We start from the raw sequence: 18,146 nt of genomic DNA on the forward strand, positions 1-18,146 counted from the left end.
CATCAATGCATCTATCTATATTTTAACATCTGATCTCGACAGTTTTTTATGTAAAAATCTTATTTTTTTTCTTCAACAGATTCGTTTAAAATAGGTCAACAACTGGAAAAACAGTGTGCAGGATGCATAATAAGTTAAACCGTGTAATTTCCTTTACCAGACATATGTCACGTATCGATATCTCATTAGCTATTTCTACGGTATGGGGAGTTAAATCTTGTCAAAATTTGAGCGAAACAGAGGTTAATGGTCTGGTCTTAGATTTGGGTTTTAGGTGTGCTTTATATTGTTGGTAAATCCAAATCAATAAATCATGAATTAATTTGTATTGTAAAAAGTGCTACAAATAAACGAGTGAAATGTTGAAACCTCGTGAACGTAAATAAAATAAAAGAAAGGGGGGGTCGACATCGAAATAATGGAATGGAAGCTATTCTGATGGGCAACATCATCAATCCCATAATTTCAAACCAAACCCATGGGCGTAGTCCAACCACTCTTCAGTCTTCAATCCTCCTCCTCCATATATTTCACTTCCCTCCTTCCCCCTTTCTCTTACATAACCTCCTCTCAATTATCACTCCCCATTTCACCATAATCTCCAGCATTTTGTATATCTCTCAACAATATTAACACCAAACATGTTTGGTAAAAAAGCCCGGCCTGTCATCAACAACCTCATCACTGGTGCTTCTGGCTCCGGTTACAAGCCCGGGGTTTACGATGTCGTAACAAGTCCAAAAAGTCCTTTAGAATTCATCAGGATTCATTCTCCCAGAGTTTTGAACAATTATGGTGGTGCAGTTGGAGTTGGCCTTGGAATTGTGGCTGCACTCGAAAAAAACATCGAGACTACTACTTGTTTGCACACTCAGGCTTTGTTTAATAAGTCTCTTCCTATTTCAGTGTCTTCTGTTAAGGAATATTATGGGGACAGTTTGGAGGATTATACTTATGTTACTTCTCATGGACCTAATAAAAACTCACATACTAGAGTTTATTATAATGGTTGTGAAAAATCGAGAATTAGGTCTGATCGGATGAGTAGCAACGACAACAGGACATGTGTTTTTCATATATGTCCCGAAACTAGTTATTCTACAGTTGAATCTTCAGCTGCTTCTCATTTTCTGAGTTCATGTCATATGTGCCGGAAGAAACTGCATGGTGAAGACATTTACATGTACAGGTATTAATTCATTGATTTTTATTTTCTTTCCCAAGTGATCTTTTATGCGAATAATATATCAGAGTCAATCAGGATTCGAGATGGGCTAGCAATAAAGATCATACCATGTTCTAAATATGATCTGTTTATGATTAACAGGGGAGAGAAAGCATATTGTAGCACAGAGTGTAGAGAGACGCAAATTGTGATGGATGAGAAGAAAGAAAACAAGTGGGCTTCCTCAAGATCTACTGTTGCAGATCTTTCAACCTCACCTTGCAGTACCAATGATCGCCCAATGTTTACTACTGGGATTTTTGCAATTTAGAAGATCTTGATCAGCACTTGATCTAACACTCGGGAGAATAATTATAATTAATATACACTGAGAATATAACAGAATTCTATTAGGGAGTAGGTTAAAAGCAGGAACTACTTTTTTCCTCCATCTTCTCATACTGTGTTAGCTTGTTTTCATCTTCTACATTTTACCTGGATGGCTGGATCCTCGGATGTAATCGAAAAGTTAAGACTATTTTTGTTTCTTCGAGAAATTTCGTAAAAACTCGTTAATATATATATATATGTGAACGATCAAATTCAAGGCTGCTTTGAATGTTTGATACGATGATAAGCGTTATTTGTTAGTTGTTATTTGATCTTCCAATCGCACACCCTCTTTATATGGTAAAATCTTTGCCGAATTACTCTCTCATAGACACGTTGATTTAGGTTCGGTCAATTGATCGTCCATTGTGAAAAATATTTAAGGACAATTAAATTTTATCCAACGCTAATAAAAAAAGAGGGATGCTGAGTTGAAGTAATTCCAGAGTCCGGAGAATCCACCATAACAGCACTCATTTACTGGGGTCTGGACCAGGGCTGGTCCTGAGTATTTCGAGGCTCAGTGCAAATGTGCTTATGCACCACCCGTTTTGGTTAAATTCACTTGCATGGCATGTGGCAAGATACTTTCAGACTTACCCGGTTAACCACAGCAGTATGGGGTAGAGGAGTAGAGCTGATCCAAGAGCCGGCTATGACTCGGGGCGACCAGGGCAACCTCCTCATCACCCTCGGCCCTCACTTCTTCAATACAGAACCAACTTTCACACAGTGTTTCAAGTTTATGCCACGTCAATATATTTACCATCAAGCTGTGAACTAATACGATAATGGAGATGCAATAGAATGTTCAACTTTGGCTAATTTAGAAAATATGCTTCAGTTGGACCTCCAAAGAGCTGAGAAGGGTTTATTTTCCTCCTGTCCAAGTTAACTTTTGAATCTAAGACTTGTGTCAAGGAAAGCTATGTTACCACGTTGAGTATCAACTCTTCTTAAACTGCTCACGTTAATAACAAAAATACCATTTCGTCTATATAGTTTATTATTATTAAACATAAAAACATGTAGCAAAATTGTACCCCAGTTAATTTGTATAAGCAAGATTACAACTTCGCCTTCCAATTCTTTAAACATTTTCAGGTATTGAAATCTTGCCAGTAACATTCATTTCATCCACTTAATGAAATTGCTCAAATTCTTATAGGAGCAGCCATCTGTTTGGACACTATTCAGGACCTTTACTTTAAGTTCCATAGCTCTTGCTTTGTAATTGCCACTAAACAGCTGTTCCACCTTTCTCACAATTTCATCTTGTCTGATGATGCCCCCTGCATCTTTTTCAAACCCCAGCCCTATGTTCCAAACATCGCAAATGTAGGTCTCATTAGATAACTGATCTGCGAAGTAAGGCCAACACAGGAAAGGCACCCCATTACTGACACCTTCAGTGGTAGAGTTCCACTACAGTGACTCAGGAAACAAGCTACAGAAGGATGACGAAGAACTTTTTGTTGGGGTGCCCAACCAACCATCTTGCCACGAATGCCTATCCGGTCTTGAAATCCATCAGGGTAACCTACTTGTGTGTCAGTTGTTATATCCGGACGTACAACACAAAGGAATGGCCTGTTGGTTAGTTCAAGACCTAGAGCCAGTTGTTGGAATTGTGTCTGATTAAAAATGGTGAAGCTCCCAAATGCAACATATATGACTGAGCACACTGGTTGTTGATCAAGCCAGGACAAACAGGACGAGTCCTCTGACCAAAATTTGCCTGCTTTGTTTCTACGCATGCTGCTTGCTGACAGAGGACCAACTGGCAACACTTCCGGAATTGCTGAAAATGCATCTGGCTCAAGCTCATAAGCTGATTTGCATATTATTAAATCTGCTAGCTTCATAGATTGTATTAGAAAGAAGTTCAAATTAATTTTTCCTTATGGCTTCGTCATTGAAGCTGGTCCACATAAATGTTTCACTACTCATCACAGGCACTAGTGGTGATGGATAAACCGTTTTTACTCTTGACGCTTCCTGCATTATATAACAAACAGAAAATTAGAACTCACACAACTGTGATTTATGCTTTTCGTAACAAAAATTTAGAACTCACACAAGTGTGATTTATGCTTTTCGTAATGGACCAGTGTGTCTACCTCCTGCATGACAACCGGTTGCTAGGCTCACTATATATATCTATATTTAAATTTTTTCCTGACAATCGATTGCTATAGTGTGGCGCCCCAAAATCTGGGGTCAGGAGTTTCGGAAGCCACGCCATTTAAATTCACACAACTCACACTACAATATGTAAATATTCACACTTCACGACCCCACACTTATCACACACACACTTACAGGTTATTGTCTTGGAAACAAACCATCATAACTAGAGTAATTGTTAACCATCAAGTGATATTTATTACAACCCAAAAGTAATTAATCTTACCGGGGAGTGACCTTTAGGTAAGGCTAGTCTGCCGGCCAAATATACGTTTCTTATTTCTTACCTTACATAAGTCATACGTATAAATAAGCCAAACTATAAACAACTGAAAACTAATCCAGCTTATTCTGACTACCTGTGGTGCAGCACCAAACAATCTACAGAACAGCTGGCCATTTCCTACCTGTTTCCTGGCTGTGGTTCTCATGACATGCATCTTGATTCACTGTTGTGTTGTGTCAATTTAAAAAAACAAGTGTGAGCTGTAATGCCCAGCATAATAATGTACAGTATGGAAATGACTGTATGATAACATGATATATGATAATTATGTTTTATTTGAAAATAGTTTTCCTTGGTGATACACACCTTCTTATGAAAACAATTATTTAAGGGATTTTAATATCCTGCGAATACCTTAATAGTAATCCCAGCACCTAGGCTTGGGTTACGGTATTGCATCACAATTCCAATTGAAAGAATTAGGACATTCGTTGGAGCCACCGTCTACGATGATCAGTCGTACTACGATAAAAGTAACATTTTCTACTAATAGAAGGACGATTTCCTTTTTATTATCGGTTATCACCCTGGCCGCATTCGGGCCTTTTCTGTGTCCATCCCTCTCAGGTACACACTTCGTAGATCCATAGGTACATATTGTACCGTCTCCTACGGAACCAGTAGTCTATCCAATACACGAAGTACTTGGATTCTACCCCTCCCTTGTCCTTTAGGAAATCCTATCGTATCTCGAGAACTCGAACCACAGCGAAGTTCCTCCAAGCGTTTTGCTTGTTGATAACTTTACTGTATATATATATATGTACTTCCGAAAGTTTCGGAGGAAGTACTAAGGATGTGAGTTGACCGTTGTCAACAGATAATCAATAAGGGGGGAAAGTTTCTCCTTGAAACTATATTCAAAATATTAATAAGTCGGGATAATATTCACCGACGATCGGAAATTATTCGAATGCTATTCCGAAATCAGAAAGTATGTTTTAAATCAGGATCTAGGATTTTTAAATCAATAATAAACCCTTTAATAAATAATTTAAATGATAATCGATCATAATCAAACCTCGAATGAGTTTACTCTCTAAAAGATTTATTTAAAACACTATTCCCCAACTAGTTTGTGTCTACATAATTAATAATCTATAATGATTAATCGATTTTGAAATAAGTAATCACTTTTACTAAAACGACCATTACTTTTGATCCGTAAATTGGAATCAAGCGATTCAAGCGCCTAAATGATCCTTATAACATTGTCTATCATAAACAAAGGTTATTTTTCAAGAATCTACAGTTTAAAATTTCGGAACTTTCTGCAGAAACTTAAAGTTACGATTTGTTGGTTTTAACGAAGTTACGTTTACGATCGGGGTTTCGTTTACGCCCTAACTATTAACACAACCACCAACAATCATCATATCATCATCAACACACAAACTCCTCTCAAGAACATCATGTTCTTGAGGCAACAACAACCAACCTTAAATCTACTTAACTTAATCATCAAGATTTCATCAATAACACCCATTACACTAGGTTTACTACCGAATACTAAATGGATCTTAAAAATGAACCTTAAATAAAGTTGGGCCAAAGATTTTTACCTTTCTTGAAAGCTTGAGATGTGTTCTTGAGGATGGTGGAGGCTTGGAAGTGCTTGGTATGATTTTTAGAACCTAAAACCACCATTGAAATCAAGAAACCAAAGAAAGGTTACTATTCACACTATTCACTAGTGAGTTTCTTGAATTTATTCCACCCATCAAACCTTTATAAAAAGAGATGAAAGAATTTTTTTACCTTAGTTTAGTTGCTAGGAGGCTTGATAATTAATTGGGTGATTTTACAAGAGCTAGAACTTGGAGATTTGAATTTGATTTCTTCCCTTTTTGCTTAGGGCCGAATGGAGCTTCCAAGGGGGGTATTTATACTCCTCTTGGTTGCTTCTCTTGGATGCTTTGATAGGTTGCTTCTAGGAAGGTGAGGTGATATCTTGCACTTGATTTTATTCTTCCTAGTATAGCATTCTAGGTTTATTCTTTGTAGCAAATCTTGGGGACAAATCTTTGTAGCTTGCTAGCTTACAAGCTAAACTACAAGGTTATCTTCCTTAGCACACTATTTTGCTAGCTAGCTTGTTCATCCTATGGTTAGCTCACTATTTGATGAAGTAACCATGGTTACTTCCTTACCATGATTTAGTTAGTGCGTTACGTTTATTTAATCATTTACGCGTTCGCTCGGTTACTTAAACGTTCTTCGTAATACTTACTTGTAAATGGTTCGCGATGTAATTCCTTTCGTATTTATTCCTTATATTTTTATTTATCCTACTTGAATATAAATTCGTAGGATTTTAATCTCGTAACTATATTGTGATTCCCGTAATCCTCGATAAGTCGTAAATACGGTCATTTTTCAAAGTTCATTTTCTTCGAAAACTAATAGCGTTTACATACACTCATTTGGTACGTATAGTCGTAATATCAATTCCGAAACTAATTTTCTCATGCACTACATAGTGTGGGCTCAAAAGTTTTTCCCGCCGTCAGGGTTACTATTCATTAAACGTTTTACAAGGTCTCAAAAATTCGAGTTATTACATATAGGTTCACTAAATATCAATCTTCAATTCCTTTCTCGACTAGTTTTATCTGTTTTTTGAATAATACTATCAGTAGCCTGCTGCAAATTTAATTTTATATGTAGGTTTCAACTACAAACAGATTATTGTTGTTGGAGAAATTTCGTAACAATACGAAATCGGAGGGTTGCTGGAATAATAGAGCGATTTAGGTATAATTGTAAGATTAGGGTTTATGAAAAAGAGGGGCGGGGCTGGACTTGGGAGGTATCTCAATTTGTCTCGTTGTATCGGATCCCTTTACCGAGATGTCTGCGTACCAATTTATATTGGATCAAACCTACGCAATTCTGTGAAATTTGGGCTTATCCCTAAGAGACTTTAGGGATTAGTTTCGTTAATGTGGTAATTACCGATTTTATCTAATTTAATCGGGGCATTGTGATAGCTTCCTGATTTGAAGAATATCGTTGAGAGATATTTTCCGTTATTGATTTATTGAGATTGATTCTTTCTTCATTTCAGAGAGAGGATAACTCGGGCCTTAAGCAATTAATTATTAAACAAAATTAATAATTAATAAATTATAGGATTATTAAAAAATATTGGCTATGCCAAAATGTGGCATAACAACTACCCCCAGTTCTTCAGTGTAGCTTGCTGCAGTGGAGAACTAAACATACTTCGATCACTGAAACAACTGAAAATCAGAGTTTAGTACGTAACATAGAGCACCTTCGTGCTCAAAACAATTATGCAAATGCACGTGTGAGACCATGCAAGATCCGAAAATGATACATATTTCCCTTGTTTGTGGCTGCGAGAGCACAAATTTATAAAACCATTGCGAATATTATTATTAAGTTGGACCTTGGCGTACACACTGTTCAAGATAAACATAGTAGCGGATTTTGAAATAGTATTATTGAGGTGAACTGCTAGTATTATCCGAATGTAACAAGATTAACAAACATGCCTTCGGCATAAGATAAGGTGGAACTCCCGACCTTCAATCTCTTTCCGTAATTGAGATAAGGTGAAACTATCGACCTTCAATCTCTTTCCATACTTGAGATAAGGTGAGTTCGCACCTTTAGTCTTTCCATTTGTAATTTTTCTGCCTATCTAGGCGTAAGGTGTCAACAATAAACAAATTCACAATCCATAGTGTATATCCTTCCAAGTGTTTGTCTCAGCTACCCAACTTAGCAATTCCAATTCATAAGTTTGAAAATATTTTTTGACATACATGTATTACCGCGACAGTATATGCAAAATATTTTAAATGCAATTCAAACATAATAAATATGCCAATTTAAATTATCGCGATATCTATTTTTCCCAAAAATAATGTTATTTCTTAAATACTTTCCCAAAATTATGCAACTAGCATAAATATTTTATATTTCAGAAAGATGCAGCTCGTACGATCTTCTAAAAATAAAAAACAAATCTTCAAAATAAATATTTCGTACGATATTTTCCCCAAAATATATGTGTCTCCCATAAGTCGAGTCTCACAAGTAATTTTACAATCATTAAAATACGTGACTCACACTAAATATATTTTTTTATAAAAAACTAATTAAAAACATAATATTCATGAAGGCATCACATGATATTCGAACAAGAAATATATTCAATTACCGGAAAAATTAAATAAAAATTCAGGAGATTTATCTGTGTAATTTTGCCGTGCAGCTGAGCCGAACTGAAAGTCTGAAATCATCATTTTTCTTTTCTCTGATGGGCTCCACCTATTTTTCAATTGCTAGCCAATTTTGAGTCCGTTTTTTTCTTTTGCTTTGATCTTGCTTTGTTCACGTAAATCATCTGTTGGCATTACTTCATTATTTTATTGCGCTGAGTCCTCTTTTGTTTTTTACTATGTCTTTGTTAGCAGCCGTCGTCTTCCGTTGGTTGTACCTCGTGCCGCTTTTTCAACTCAAAAATTAATCATGTAGTTTTTTTTACAGTCGACCCACGTGTCCATTACCGAAAATCCAAAGCTCGATGTGTATAATTTTTTGAATATTATTCGTCCTCCACGAATAATGAAAGAGCCCTTCTTCTAGCGCCAAATGTTGTTGGAGCAATTTCGTAACAACATAAAATCGAAGGGTTGCTGGAATAATAGAGCAATTTAGGTATAATTGTGAGATTAGGGTTTATGAAAAGGGGGGCTGGACGTGGGAGGTGTCTCGATTTGTCTCGTTGTATAGGATCCCTTTACCAAGATGTCTGCGTACCAATTTATATTGGATCAAGTCTACGCAGTTCTGTGAAATTTGGGCTTATCTATAAGAGATTTTAGGGATAAATTTCGTTAATGTGGTAATTACCGATTTTATCTAATTTAATATGAGCGTTGTGATATCTTCCTGATTTGAAGAATATCGTTGAGAAATATTTTCAGTTATTGATTTATCGAGACTGATTTTTTCCTCATTTCGGAGAGATGATAACTTGGGCCTTAAGCAATTAATTATTAAACAGAATTAATAATTAATAAATTATGGGATTATTAGAAAATATTGGTTATGCCAAAATGTGGCATAACAATTATCATAACTAACTGCTTATGTTAGTTATGTTCTTCACATCTTATGTTCTTCGCATATCTGCACTTGTGTTAAAAATTAATAAACAAGTAAGAGTAATATTAATTACATGCACGCATAATCTTTAAGATGAGTTGAAAATGTATTAATAACTTTGTCGGCCATTTATTCCCTTCTCATTCATTTTTTTATGTAGGTAGTAATTAGTTAAATGTGGCTTATATAAGTTCAATTCTTTGTGGGACTCGGTTTCAGAAATTTCCATGAATTTAATGCCTCTCTTTTGGGAAAACATTGTTGGCGCCTCGTTACAAAATAAAATTCACTTGTTGCTAGGATGTTTAAAGCAAAATATTACCCAAACGACAGTTTCATGAGCGCCAAGCTAGGTGCAAATCCGAGTTTTGTTTGGCGTAGTATCTTAGCAGCTTAGAACATTCTAAAGCAAGGTATGGGTTGTAGAGAAGGAGATGGCAGCTCAATAAGCATATTGAATGATCCATGGTTACCAAGCAGTGACAACATGTATGTCTTGACTGAACGAAGCCATTCAAAATCATAAAGTATCATCGTTAATGGTTCCAAATGAAAGAAGATGGGATGAAGACTTGGTCAATGATATCTTTATCCAGCCTGATGTTAATATTATCTTAGCCACGCCTTTATCAGAAACTAACAGGGACAACTGGTATTGGAGAAAAGAGAACAATGGAAATTACTCAGTCAAGACAGCTTATATTCTAATACAAGAAGCTAAACCTATAGTGAACCAGTATGGCAATCCTTGTTTCTGGAAATGATTGTGAAATTTAAGAATTCCGCCAAAAGTAAAGAACTTTATGTGGCGAGCTATTACGGGATGCCTTCCAACAAAAGACATGCTTCGTATAAAGCAAGTTAACGTTAATGTTTTTTGCTCTTTGTGTAACAGGGAAGTAGAGACTACGAGCCATATTTTCCTAGAATGCTCTTTTGCCAAATTGTGTTGGGAGCTAGCAGGCGTTCCTCTTAATGATGTTGCCTACGACTCGTTTCAGGAATGGGCTCTAAATATATTCAATGAGTGGAATGCAGCTAGACGACAAATTGGAACCATGCTTTGTTGGAGTATTTGGAAGTGTAGAAATGATTTAATATGGAATCAGAAGTGTTTGGAGGCGCAAGAAGCTGCAAATTCAGCTAGAGTGGTTCTTAGTCAATGGAAAGAAGCTCAAGACAAACTTTTCGATCGTTCTTGGGGATTGGTAAACCTTAATGATGGGGATGAGCGATGGACCTTGCCAACAGAAAATTAGACTAAGGTAAATACTGATGTTGCAGTTTTTGTTTCTTCTAATTGTTATAGCTATGCGTTTGCTGCAAGAAATCATAAAGGAGATTTAGTAGAGGCTCCATCAAACTGTAAGGAGGGTACCATTTCTCTGGATTGTGCTGAGGTCATGGGAATTCGAGAAGCGTTAAGTTGGATTAAAACTGAACAAATGGAGAATGTGATAGTTGTAACAGACTCCTTGGTTGCAGTCCAAGCAATTCGAAGTAGTGCTGAGATGAATTCATACTTTGGTGCTTCAGTTCAGGAGTGTAGAGACTTATTGAAGACTGTGAACCACAAAGATTTAATCCTTAAGTTTGTTAAGCCACACTTTAGCTTGCTGTAGTTATTATGTAGTTGAACCGCACGTGGAAATCGAATGAAGCTTACCCAGAAATCATTCATGTACTCAAAAATTATTTGATTTAATGAAAGTTTATTTCCCTGTTGGCAAAAAAAAGTTTCAATTCTTAAAAAGTATTTTTTTGAAAAATTCATTTACTACCAAGATCTATTTTAAATGTACACTACATTGTTACAAAAAATATAATCTACTCCAAATTTTTTACAAACATGTTAATTATATTTGGATGTGTCATTTTGTACTTCAATATATTTTGTTAGAAATTATAAACTGAACTATAAATATAGATAATTAACAAATAATATATTTTCAATTTTAATTAAATATTTACATAAAATTAAACTCCAACTAGTAATATATAGAAATAGTTATTACATTATTTTCTTGCCTTGTTACATTAAAAATATATTTATTATCTAAAATTGATAAACGAACAGATAAACTATTTATTTGATCATGTCTAAAGTAAATTGACATATTTGTAAAATTTGTAAAATTAATTATTTATGTGAAACAACACTTGTATTTTAAATAAATTATATTCAAAATATTGCTATTGTTTTTCATGTAGATTAGTGACTAAAAGTTACAAGACCATGAGAAATTCTAATGTAGGAGGAGACTGTCACAAGAGTTAAACTTACTAGAGAATGAGTATGCAAATTTTATCCATTTTAAATAAAATAAAAAATAATCTATAAATATTATACATCTATATTGTTATATAATAGACGAAACATTAAAAGTACTGTCATTTTTTCAATTACATAATTACTATTTCTTAAAAATTTTAATATTTTAGTAAGTGCCCTTACTTAATTAATACATAACCGATTAACTTTATGAGTAAAATACTTGTATTTTATAATTTCTTTAACTAAAACAACTTTTTCTGTACAAATATATTAGACAATTCTTATATTTTTTAAGTAAAACATGTCATCCTTTTTATTTTCACCAACTAAAACAACTCTTTATCTATAAATATTTTAGACAATTCTTTTTAATCAATACTTTTTTTAAGTAAAACATGTTGCCTTTTTTATTTTTTCCAAATAAAACAAATCTTTTTCTAAATTATTATGAATAATTTTTTTAATATATACTGATTATAATTGACGAAATATTAAAAATTTGATAGTCGGTCGGTACTCGTTGAAATTATATAATTGTCCAACTTAATTAATTTATTATTTTAACATAATTATCTTTTATATATTATAAAAGAATAGAGGGGGAAAAGAGAGTTTTATGGTAAATTAGATAAAATTCTCGTTCAAGACTCTGAAATTAATGTTGATAAAGCAAATCAACAACGAAGATTGAACCAAACATATTTTTCCGGGGAATAGTTCTCCGACATTGACTGAAAATTGTTACGGATAGAAATTGAACCTATATTTAATAGACGAAATATTAAAAATTTGATAGTCGGTCGGTACTCGCTGAAATTACATAATTGTCCAACTTAATTAATTTATTATTTTAACATAACTATCTTCTATATATTATAAAAGAATAGACGGGGAAAAGAGAGTTTTATGGTAAATTAGATAAAATTCTCGTTCAAGACTCTGAAATTAATGTTAATAAAACAAATCAACAACGAAGATTGAACGAAACATATTTTTCCTGAGAATAGTTCTCTGACATTGACAGAAAATTATTACGGATGGAAATTGAACCTATATTTTGGAGTGAGTTTTTTAAATTATCCTTTTCTAAAACCTAATTATTATAAAATAGATATTATAATATAATAAAAGATATATTCTGTTTTACTTATTCAGACATACTTACAGTTTTAACAAATATAATTAAGAAAATATTAACATTAAAATAACATGGGTGTTGATTTATGCACACCCTAAATTTATTTTACACACCCTAATTCATTTTTGGAGCAAAATACCCTTATTTTTTAAACCATGTTTCTTTTATTCATTCAATTTATTGTCATTGTTTATTACTATTAATTAATAGTCGAAGGTCTTAGATATGTTTGTCAACGGGTCATATTTGGATTAGATTTGACTAAATCCATATCCATATCTATTTAAATTTGTTGGATCGGATCGCTTTTGTATTTTTAATAACATAATCCATATCCAAATCCATTAGGATATCGGATTATCGGATCAGACGTCCGGATCCATTTAAAGTTTTAGCGATGAATAATTTTAATTTAACATGGTTTAATAATAATAATAATAATAATAATAATAATAAAACTTAAACACAAAAAACTATTTTAAGTCAGAGATGTTGTAATATATATATATATATATATGAATATTTCAGTTTAAAATAATTATGAAATAACTAAATAATAATAAAACATTGTAATTTGAGAAATATATGAAAATTAATTATATATGTCAATTTTATAAATTAAAATAAAAAAATATTGTGAATTGCGAATAGAAATATTATGTATGAAAATAATTCCTGACACACATGATTCACTCATTAGAATATGATAACATGTGGTGTGTACAAGAAATTTTAATATGATGAAATAATAATTTGTGTGAAAATATAATAAAATAACTTAAAAAATTGGAATATGTTTATGGAGAAATATAAGAATCAATGCATCTGAGATTGCTTATATTGAAAAAAATTGTCTTCCTTTTAAGAAAAAAATTATTTATGCATGGACGAATAAAGTGAATCACTTTGGGAATCATGTGACGTCAAGAGTCGTAGGTGCTCATTCAAAACTTAGGTATCTCCAAGTCTTTACCGGTGACCTCCGCGGTGTAAAAGAAAAAATTTGTCTAGTTATAGAAAATGATTTTCATGAAATCAAGACCCGGCTTTCATTCGAGAAGATACGCATACCAAATAAATTTCAGATTTCGTTGTTTAAGTAAATAATTGGTCATGTATCTACTTATGCACTTGAAGAACTTTTGAAGCAATACGAATTGACAAATTTGATGTCCTACCACCATGTAGAGTTAACTTTACGAGTTCAATGGGGCTACACGCGCACATAATTAGAGCTCGAGTTCAACCCCTGCAACTTGATGTCATATCTACAATGGAGATTTGACATAAGGTGTACTGTAAGAAGTGATAACAAAAGTGAACCGATAGAATGTTTATTTGAAAAATATCAAAGATTTTCTCTCATACAAAAGAAATACGTGAGGGAACAAATTTTCAAAATTGTTGATCTATCTATTCCACCGACTCTTGAGCCTAGGATTTATCCATACAAAGGAAGGTCAATTGGTTCGCTAAAACAAAGAAATGATAGTTCCACAACTCGCGATCCTTCACTTTTTGAAATCGTTGAGAGTACTCAACAGAAACATAAAAAAATAATAATAAGTTACTGCATATTGTAATGTTTCTAAAGCCAATATCTAAGTTATGTTAAACTATTCCTGTCATATATTTCTTAACTTAATATATTTTTATTTTTTTAATGCAGGTGATCGACAAACAAACTATATTTTGTTTGCTTAATGTAGATGTGTGGATCGAGTTTGGATGACAATGTTGATTTTTCCATTGACATTATGTTGTTGGTTATCAGAATTTATTTTAGCATTTCAGTTGGACTTTTTTAATAACTTTGGAGACATGGAGATGCACTCTTAAGTGAAATATTGGATGTTCTAGTTTATATTAAGTTTTGTGAGTTTGATCTAGCTCATGTGTTCTTTTGATATTTATGATGTATGTTTAGCGGAGACTGGTATCTTCCAGTTCTTTTGATATTAATGATGTATATTTAGCGGAGACTGGTATCTTCCAGGAAATTTTAATTTCTTTACCCAAGTAGTGTTTGAGCAGATCGGAAAAAATCATTTATCAAGATTATTAATAATTATTTTGATAAAATTTAAATAGGGGTATCTTGGTCCAAAAATGAATCAGGCGTGCATAAAAGTATAAATACATTTAGGGTGTGCATAAATCAGCACTCAATAACAATTATTTAAAATAACATTACATCGCACGGGTTTAGACTAAATATTTAAAATTTGATAGTCGGTCGGTACTTGCTGAAATTACCTAATTTCCATCACCTAATTAATTTATTATTTTGACATAATTATCTTATATAATATTATCGTTAAAATTTATTAAACCCCTAAAATAAAGTTATATATAAATAACATAGTAGTCGAGTATGAGATGGTATTTGGATAGATATAGACGGTGTTCGGGCTAAAATAAAATAATAGATACTATTGACGATGTCAAAACAATTATTCTATAAAACTGAAATAAAAAAATAAACTAAAAAAATAATTTGTTGGTCGATATATAATATTCGGCTAAAAACAACATATTATTTATTTATTTTAACAACTATAATTATTATAATATTAAATAATATTAAAATAAAAATAATAAAATAACAAATATTTAAAACAATCGTGTATCACGCGTGTTTTAAGCTAATATAAGTAAAAATATTTATTATTAACAATAATTGATCGGTTTGATTTTTATCGGTTCAGCGTTGGAGCCTAAAACCGAAACTGAACCCGAACCATTCAAATCAGTTTCATTTTTTAGTTTTCAATTTCGATTTTGGATCGATTATATTCAGTTTGATCTTTTATCATTTTTCTGTTTCAATTCAATTTTAGTTTAAGGACAGACCCGTGCAGGGTCTTTAAAGCATGAACACAAGAAGCACCTTAGATATCCCAAAATCATATATCTAGCTTGTTAGGGAAAGTGTTATTTTGAAATCAAAATTTTTATTTTCAAAGCTTAAAAGGCATGAAAAGACGAAAATATCCCTACATTATTTTTTTTTCTTTATTTATGTATGCAGGGGACAAATTTGTCATTTACTGCTTTAATAGCTCCGGAAACAAAAAATGTGATCCAAAAATAGTATTTCCTTCCCGTAAATAGTGGAGGAATAAAGTGCTAGGTGTGACAACCCGGGTCAAATCCCGAGCCTCTTTCGAAAACCGGGTCAAGTCCCGATTCCGAGTCCGAAATAAGTCGAAACATACTGTCCCGAGTGCAGCCAACTTGGGTTACGACAAGCCCACCACAGGCCCCCAAAAGATCATGATTTGTTGGTGCACATAGTAGTAGTACTTTGCCTTATAAACTGAACAGAAGTCCCAAATATCCTTGATGTGAGAATGGGTGTTACAAACTCCCCCACTTAAACTCCTGAAGTCCTCGTCAGGCCCGAACAGACAGCCCATAGGACCAAGATCGTACCCCTCTAGCCATTGTGGGATAATACCGGTTGGCTTCGTGTCCCCACCTCCGGACCTCTTGCCATTGTGGGATAATACCACTAGCCTTCATGTCCCCACCTCCGGCAACTTGACGCATCAAGCTTTCGAGAGTCGGCTCTGATACCATATGTGACAACCCGGGTCAAATCCCGAGCCTTTTTCGAAAACCGGGTCAAGTCCCGATTCCGAGTCCGAAATAAGTCGAAGCATACTGTCCCGAGTGCAGCCAACTTGGGTTATGACAAGCCCACCACAGGCCCCCAAAAGATCATGATTTGTTGGTGCACATGGTAGTAGTACTTTGCCTTATAAACTGAACAGAATTCCCAAATATCCTCGATGTGGGACTGGGGTGTTACAAATATTTTATAAAATTATTATTGTTTTGAGAAAAATCTTTTTATTAAAACAGCCATTGTTTTCCGGTTAAATAGTTAGTCAATTTGTACTTGCTGGGCTTCGCCGCTCATTCTTTTAATATTTCAGGTTTCGTTTAAGATTTGAGTTGGATAGCATGGGAGTTCGAGGACCTAGTTTTGGAGGAGATTGACCTTTGGGCTTCCGTTAGCTGCGCTTTTGTAATCGTAATCTTTGTAATGGACTTTTGGATTAAAAGTGTATTCTATATTAGTTTCGATTTAGAATTAATAGTCCGGAAGTGCGGGTTGTTACACTAGGGTAGGTTCTATCACAACCATATACATATAGATACACTTTGCTTGCCTTGTAATCTCCCCAAACTTTCTTATTTACTTGTTTTTATTCTTAGGCCGAAGGTGTTGCGGAGCTGCCAACCATTTCCGACATTGTTTTGAAAAACCTATATCACCAGATTTACCGCATTCCGGGTAAGAAGGCGAGGAGGAGAAGTCATAGTAGATAGGGCATTATCATCTTTAAAATGATTTTAGCTCCGACAGGAAATTTAGTAATAATTCATTCTCGTTCATTGGAAATGTTGGCTCCACCATATGTCTATGTCACGTATTAGGGAGAAAAGTTGGAAACATTAGGAGCATGTTCAGCTTCAGGCTCCCGATGAAATGTTTGTTTTAATTTCAAATTTTCAGCTTAAAATTTGTTCTAGTTCATAAAGTTTATGTACGTCGGCTTCTTTTTTCTAACTTAATATTAAATAAATTCATTTCTAGTAAAACTAGCTAAACAGATAATATTCAGACTTAAACGGGGTATGAATCTTACCATCTTCTCTGTTGACAATACCGTCTTCAATCAGCTTTGGAATACGGTGTATTGAGAGCAGCTGATGCAAACCAGACAGACAACTGCTACTTTAATTCCCAAATTCTTGGCAACATTCACAGCCCATCCCACGGTGCCGTCAGCAATGACGCAGCTGATTTTCATCGCCATCGGAAGCTCCATTTATGTTTTGTATAAACTGTTGTAGCTCTTTGAGCATGACACGTTGAATAGCCTTGGATACCTTGAGGATGTCGTTCTTGTCCTCCCATGGTTCCATGCCATCCGGGGATGGAAACCAGGTTGAGATTGTTGTCACCCAAGTGTTGTTCATTTATGGACAAAGCATTCATAATTCAAGTGTGAATAAAGTGTGCGTTAACTAGTGTGACTTTGAGGCCATGGTGTGCAGCTCTCTCTCTGCATAAGCTCTATCATGTTGGATTATTATTAATCTAAACATATTTACTCATCTATTTTAGTTATTTCTAAATAAATAACTGGGCGTTGTGCTACAGACTTGGTCATTGAGGCTGTTACGTGTGTTTAGGAAACAAATAAGTGGGAGATAAATTAGGACGTGATTCCCTGATTTGTTGATGATCTGTTAGACATGTTCTGTTAGACCAACTATATGTACTGGTTTTCCATCCTTGTAAACTTTAATCCAATTATGAGTTTTCCATACCAGTAATCAACTACTCTGTGTTTTGCTTATTCACATTATATTCTATCATCTGGTATCAGAGCGTAATCACCTGTGAAGTACATCTAGGGTTAACAGCAAATGGAGATGAACAAAAATAAGGAGGGATCGTTTGGGCTAAGTTACCCAATGCTGACAAAAACAAATTATACCACCTGGGCTATAAAAATGAGAGTTTTTATGCAAGCTCATGGGGTATGGG

The 18,146-nt window shown here is 34.0% G+C and overlaps 1 protein-coding gene and 1 pseudogene across 1 annotated transcript; one reads left to right on the plus strand and one right to left on the minus strand.

Moving 5' to 3' along the window:
• Positions 1-444: 444 nt before the first annotated feature.
• On the plus strand, positions 445-1,745 carry LOC141724513 (FCS-Like Zinc finger 14). The gene is made up of 2 exons (XM_074526679.1): positions 445-1,189; positions 1,328-1,745. Exons 1-2 carry the CDS (start codon positions 642-644, stop codon positions 1,494-1,496), a joined length of 717 nt encoding a protein of 238 aa, XP_074382780.1. The 5' UTR covers positions 445-641; the 3' UTR covers positions 1,497-1,745.
• Positions 1,746-2,538: 793 nt separating this feature from the next.
• Positions 2,539-3,542, minus strand: LOC141724512 (UDP-glycosyltransferase 83A1-like; annotated as a pseudogene).
• Between the last annotated feature and the right edge of the window lie 14,604 nt (positions 3,543-18,146).

The sequence above is a fragment of the Apium graveolens genome, chromosome 5 (assembly GCF_009905375.1).
Source record: "Apium graveolens cultivar Ventura chromosome 5, ASM990537v1, whole genome shotgun sequence".
Lineage (NCBI taxonomy): Eukaryota > Viridiplantae > Streptophyta > Magnoliopsida > Apiales > Apiaceae > Apium > Apium graveolens.